This window comes from Lytechinus pictus, chromosome 16, assembly GCF_037042905.1.
Source record: "Lytechinus pictus isolate F3 Inbred chromosome 16, Lp3.0, whole genome shotgun sequence".
Lineage (NCBI taxonomy): Eukaryota > Metazoa > Echinodermata > Echinoidea > Temnopleuroida > Toxopneustidae > Lytechinus > Lytechinus pictus.
In genome coordinates this window covers 620120-627110 of record NC_087260.1, presented here as the reverse complement: position 1 = coordinate 627110, position 6991 = coordinate 620120, and the positions used below count along the sequence as shown (strand labels likewise).

Below are 6991 nucleotides of genomic sequence, written 5' to 3'. Positions count from 1 at the left end.
CTGTTTTCAGGAAGGCACCGGGACGGTACGGTACCTTGGCTTTGATCGTCGCGCGAATTTTTACCGTGAGAGCGCGCACAGCCACAGGGGCGGATCTTGACCAAAAGCTTCGGTCTTTGTGTCTATTAATTATTATGTTGGTTGTTCCGCTGAACTCCGTTGGCTCCACTCACCAAATACAGAGAAATTAAAAAAAAAAATAAAAAATGTTTGAAAAAAACTCCTCGAAACAGACTGATGCCAGCTGTCTGGGGCGGATCAAGCTTGTTTTCTATTCTTTAATTGCCGGCTTAAAACGAAACTCAAATTTCCCTGCATGTCTGTCCCATTGAAGACACCGTTAAAAAAAAATCGCACCGAAATAAAAAAAATCGCCAAAAATTCAAAACGCGAGTGATTACGAACCAGAACGCGACGCGAGTGATTATAAACTGCCGTATGAACTGAAGACTAACGACGCAAGCTTCATGAGCAGCCTTGTACGCATGCGCGAGAGAGAGCAAGATGGCGTAACATTAAATGGCAGACACTACTCTACATCGCTGTGCTATTATCTCATTATTATGTATCCCTTTAAGAACCACAACACAAGAACATAACAATTTGGCGACGAGGATGCAGGGATAAAAATGAGAGTATAGATTGGACTTGTTTTCCAGTTATAGTGACATGCATTCCGGATAGCTTTTGGAAATTGGCTGCGGATATTGTCATGGACACTGCATTGTCATTGATACACTGCAGTGCAAGCAAGCATAGTGTGATCGGTCAATCGCAGTCTAGCCGTAATTTGGATGACGGATGAATGTGGCTTGTTGAAATGGACGCTTTGCAGAAGCCTCACACCGCTCATGCCAGCCTATGTTGAGACCGAGTTATGTAGTGTCTACAGCCCATAGCATAGGCATAACATTGACAATTGTTGTAAATTATTGCCTAGCCCTAGATGTTACTGGTAGTTGACATTTGACTATTGACATAGCAAATTGGAGCCAACTTCAAGCCCGAAGTCTCCAAAGCAGCCCAGCCCAGCAGCAAGCAACAGAGCCCAAGGACCAAGCCGAGGACCCAGCCGAGACCTCTTTTGCCAGGTTCAGCCCAGACGGTGTTGCAGTCATTAGTCAAGTCCAGCCAAGCAAGTTTTGAGTCTGCAAAGTGCAAGCCAGGACAAAGTTGTCGTGCCAAGAAGACGCAATACAAATTCAAGCCAAGCTGCATATGTAATGAATGAAACAGAAACAAAACATCAAAGACTTAAAGAATAAGACTTTTTGATGGACTTATTATGAATAATAATAAACACAGCATTTATTTATTATGAACTGAAGCTTAATCTAAGACTAAAGGTAAGATTAAGACAAATTAGTCCAGGTCCAAAAATACATTATATGGTTGTAATTGCAACGTGTTGGACTAAAGAATTGGTCGAAACATAGATCTGGTCTAATGTAACATAATACCGTACATGCCCTGGTGAGTTGTTAAACTGGTCCAATAAGGTATTATTTGGATTTAGGTCATTAAAATAGCAATTATAGATCTAGGTCTAGAACCAACAGGACCAAGCCCAAGACTGAATTGAGGTCTGATGTTTATAGAGTAAATAACTATAAACTTAAGCTGAGTTTATGCCGTAGTCATATAGCAAGTTGGTCCAGTCAACTGGTCTAAGACTATGCAAGTAGGACCAGGCCTATGAAAATTAGGACCAACAAGAAGGTCCAGGTTTAAAAAAGCAGGTCTAAAGTAGGACCGGGTCTCTGAGTTATAGGACCAAACAAGGTCCAGGTCTAAGAAAACAGGACCAGGTCTAATCAGTTGTAGGACTAACTTAGGCCCAAAGTGTTGATCGATTATAGTCAAAGACTTAGCAATTAGGACCAGGACCCAGTGCCTATATTTGCTATGCCATTGAACAACTGCAGCCCCACGACACGGGAGTAGTCCCACATATACCAGTTGTGTGTAGTGTTATAGTATTGTCAATCGTTGGACTATATATGTCGTTCTAGCTTTGTTTCAGGTATACATTAATGCTTTGTAGGCATTATGTACTAAGAAAATAAGCTTTGCTTACGCGCAATTGCAAGATAAAAATCATAATTTATGATCAATAAGTCTAGATATACTTAGTGTTACAGCTACCTATTGTGTAGTCACAATCAAGTTAACAGCTGGATTTTGTACAACATATGAAACAAAATTATGGCAAGCCAACATATAGGTAGTGTGCCCAAACTGAGTGATGGGTACAATTTTGACGAATGGCTTGAACTCCTAGAAGCATGGTTTGATGCTAACAATATACAGGAAGATGGGAAAAGAAGGGCGATATTTCTGACCAATCTTGGTAGCAAGAGCTATCACATTCTTAGAGCTCTCTTGCAGCCGAGTAAACCAATAGATCAAACATACACAGTATGCAAAAACACGCACACTTCGTACCAAAGCCTACCGAAATTGTTCAGCGCTATAGGTTTTACACTTGTGTGCAAAAGCAAGATGAGTCCATACCGCAATTTGTGGCAAATTTGCGCCAATTAGGCGAAGGCTGTAATTTCAGAGAATTAGATAACATGATTAGGGACCGCTTAGTAGTGGGTTGCCGGGATATCGCAATTCAACGCAAGCTGTTAAGTGAGTCACCCCTAACCTTACAACATGCACTTCAGACCGCCACAGCTATGGAGGTAGCAGACAGAGATGTTGAAAAGCTCAAGGTATTGAGTAAAGGGACCGAGTCACCTACAGTTCAGAAGATGCAGGGCAGAAGCCAGCGTAAACCAATTGTGTCCTCATCGCGTAAAAATACACATCAAAGACAGAAGCAGGACCTGCAGCAAAAGCCAAGCCAAAAGAAACAGGAAAAACCTGCCTCAAGATGTTGGAGATGTGGTTCAGGTGATCATGTCCAGTCAGCATGTAGATTTGAGGATGAGAAATGCTATCAGTGTTCTCAAGTGGGTCACACCCGCTGCCAGTGTGAGAAGATCAAGCAATACAGATCTAGAAAGAAATCTGCAAACCACTTGAATGGTGAGGAAGGTGCAGAATTGACAGAAAACATGCCTGGTGGAGAACTCAGACACCTTAGGGGTGGAATGGTAAACAAGATGGCAAAGTACAGTGAACCGTTCCAGACTAGCCTAAGCCTAAATGGGATCCAAGTTAACTTAGAAATAGACACAGGAAGCCCCTGGACAATGATGTCGCAGCAGGATTTCCATAAACTGGGACATCGAGCTGATGTGAAGCAAACAAATGTTTCCTTGAAAACATACACAGAGTCATCAGTACCCATCATTGGTGAGGCAATGGTAGAAGTCAAGTTTGATGCCAGCCAACCACCAAAGAAGTTGACACTTCTTGTAGTTGAGAAAGGTGTTGCGTTACTGGGCCGAGACTGGATGCAAGCCGCACCAGAAGGAATCTACAGATTCCTACAGAATCGCCTCAACCTTCAAACACATGTTTCCAACAATCCAGTAACCGTGCATAAGATACAAACTACCTTACAAGACATGTTAGTGAAGCACAAGCAAGTGTTTGACTGTTCAAAAGTTGGTAAACTTGAAGGCTACCAGGCAAAGGTGCATCCTCAAGATGATGGGGATAAAGCCAGGTTCTACAAAGCTGCACCAGTCCCATATGCAATGCGCCAGAAAATTGACGAAGCCATCGATGAGCTACAGGACCAAGGCGTGATTGAGCCGGTGAAGTTTGCTGATTACGCATGTCCTATCGTAGTGGTGAAGAAACCAAATGGTAAAGTCCGCATCTGTGGCAACTATAAGTTGACAGCAAATAAAGTTCTAAGGGTGGAACGGTACCCAATTCCTTCGCTCCAGGATATGCTCCAGGACTTAGGTGGAGGTCAACAGTTCAGCAAGCTTGACCTTTCACATGCATACCACCAGATAGAACTTGATGAACAAGCAAGGAAGTACACCACAGTAAATACACACAGAGGACTTTTTCAGTACACTAGGTTACCCTTTGGTATAGCCACAGCCCCTGCGCTCTTCCAAAGAGCAATGGAGTCACTCTTAGCTGACATACCAATGTGTCGTCCGTACCTAGATGATATTATAGTTAGCGGGAAGACAGATGAAGAACACATTGCCAACTTGCAAGCTGTACTGCATTGCCTAGAGAGTAATGGACTGAAAAGGGAAAAGTGTGAGTTCATGATGGACTCGGTGGAGTTCCTTGGCCACAAGCTGGATCAACATGGAGTTAGCCCACTCCCGGACAAGATAGAAGCCATGAAGAAGACTCCAAGACCACAGAACCAGAGTCAACTACAGGCATACCTAGGACTTCTGGGCTACTATCGGAAGTTTATACCAAATTTGACCAAAGAGATCGCCCCACTAATAACACTGTTGAAGGCAGAGTATGCTTCAGTGCCAAAGAAGCAGGGAGACCGGAACAAAGCAGATCCAAACCTGAAGTGGGGAGGAGACCAAGAAAGAGCCTTCCAGAAGTCAAAGGAACTGGTTCAGAGTGACACAGTGTTGACACACTACGACCCCAGTAAGCCTTTGTTGTTGCAATGTGATGCAAGCCCCTATGGTCTAGGTGTAGTCCTCAGCCATGTAGGAACAGACGGTCTAGAGCAGCTCATTTCATTTGCATCACGCACGCTCACCAGAAGTGAAGCAAATTACGCCCAATATGAAAAAGAAGGACTCTCTGTCATTTTCGGTGTAAAGAAATTTCACAAGTACCTGTACGGAAGACGATTTACAATCGTCACAGACCACAAGCCGCTGTTAGGCATATTCGGTGACACCAAACCTGCAAGCCCCATGGCCTCTGCACGGTTAGCCAGGTGGCATATGATCCTCTCAGCCTACGACTATGACATCATATACAAGGAAGGTAAACAGCACCAGAATGCAGACGCCCTATCACGCCTACCCTTGGCAGATGATCAAACAGTGTGGTCGCATCAGAGTCTTGCAGAGCTAGATGAGCAGCCGCCAGTTCAAATCAACATGCTGGATATTGACACAAGACCAGTTGAAGCCGATGAAGTCAGAAGAATCACCAAAAGAGATCCTGTTCTCGCAAGAGTGACAGCCTATGTGATGAATGGATGGCCAAACCCCAAGAACGTTCCACCAGAGCTCAAAGCCTTTGCGCAGAAGAAGGAGGAACTCTCGATTGAGGAAGACATCATATTATGGGGGCATAGAGTGGTCATTCCAGACAACACGCAAATGAGACAAAGGATCCTTGATGAACTTCATGGGACTCATCCAGGCATAGTCAAAATGAAAGCACTTGCACGATCCTTTGTATGGTGGCCAGGCATCGACAAAATGTTGGAAGAGAAGGTGAAGACCTGTACAACTTGTCAGGAGCACCAGCGAAGCCCACCACCTGCCCCTATCCACCCATGGGAGTTCCCAGAAAGACCCTGGAGTAGGATCCACATCGATTACGCCTACATCGATAACCAGAACGTGCTGATTGTTGTTGACGCCTACACCAAGTGGATTGAAGCTATTAGACTAGCACACGCCACTGCAGCTGCTACAGTCACTGCCATGCGACGCATTTTTGCAACGTATGGTATTCCAGAAACAGTCGTAAGTGACAACGGCACCCAGTTTGTCTCTGAAGACTTTTCGAACTTCCTGTTCAACAACAATGTAGAACATGTGCAAACAGCCCCAAAACACCCTTCCAGCAATGGCCTTGCGGAAAGGGCTGTGCAAACCTTGAAAAGTGGAGTGAAGAAAACCAGTGGAACATCATTGGAGATGCGCATCCAAGTATTCCTGATGACCTATCGGATAACTCCACAAGGAACTACCATGAAAACACCAAGTGAACTAATGTTCAAAAGGAGGATTAGAAGTAGAATGGATCATGTCCGTCCGAACCTGCACAAGTCGGTTCAGAAGCAGCAATCTGCAATGAAACAGGCGGCAGACAAGCGCTCAAAGATGAGACAGTTCAAGTTGAATGATACTGTTCTGGTGAAGAACTTTGCAGCCGGACCAACTTGGCTCAGAGGAATAGTAACCGAAACACTCAATGAATTCATGTACGTGATAGAGTTACAGGATGGTAGAGAGGTACGCCGCCATGTGGATCACATTAGACTTTACACTCTATCGCATGGAAATGATCATGACAAGGAAGAAATGCCTGATCAGAACACCAATCTACAACCAGAGATTCTGATTCAACAGACGCAGTATCCAAGCCAGACAACAGAAAATCCCAATATGGCACCTAGTACTAGCGAATCTTTAATTTCAAACACTGAACAGAGTAACGCTGATACTACAGCCATGTCACAGCAGGTCCAAACAGAGTCACTAAGTGATTCTGATGGAGCTGTCATGCCAAACATGCCAAATTCTAAGGTCATGTCAGAAAGACGAATGTCCACCCGGAAGTCAAAGACACCCTCAAAGTTAAGAGATTTCATTGTATATCATTAAAGCTATACACGATAGCAGCTAAAAAAAAAAAAGAAAAAAAAAAGGAAAAGCTATTAACATGATTGTAAATAGTTGTTAGATATACAGTTTGGAGAAACACTTATAGCCACGTTAGAAGGCTTTTAGTTGGTATTGATACTAATTTGTAAAGAAAAGGAAAGTGGTATGTTATAAATTGGTAATTCAATTTGATAGTTGAATGAAAAAAAAAATAGAGGGTGGAGAGAAGAATGAAGTTCTATAGGCAGAGATAAATAGTGTTACCTTTCAATTTGATATAGAGGAAAATAATGACAATCACAAGTGTTGTAATTTTGAAAGTTTGTTTATTGGAGAAATATGAAAAGCACATAACTCGCATTGTATATAGTAAACTAGTCTGAGATTTAGATTTTAGCCGTTATATGAGTCGTGAAAATTGTATTTGGAGTCATTCACGAGACATTATTCATTGATGCAAACACAATTATGCAAACTTATTGGTAAGGTTTAGTATATGATACAGTCTTAAGGATTACATTATTATTATA

General features: G+C 43.0%; 1 protein-coding gene across 1 annotated transcript; it reads left to right on the top strand.

Moving 5' to 3' along the window:
• Window positions 1–2576: 2576 nt before the first annotated feature.
• On the top strand, window positions 2577–6461 carry LOC135157071 (uncharacterized protein K02A2.6-like). The gene has a single exon (XM_064111554.1). It carries the CDS (start codon window positions 2577–2579, stop codon window positions 6459–6461), a length of 3885 nt encoding a protein of 1294 aa, XP_063967624.1.
• The last annotated feature ends 530 nt before the right edge of the window (window positions 6462–6991 follow it).

Excerpts from the sequence above, each read along its gene's own strand:
- LOC135157071 (XM_064111554.1), top strand. The coding sequence starts at position 2,577 with ATGATTAGGGACCGCTTAGTAGTGGGTTGCCGGGATATCGCAATTCAA.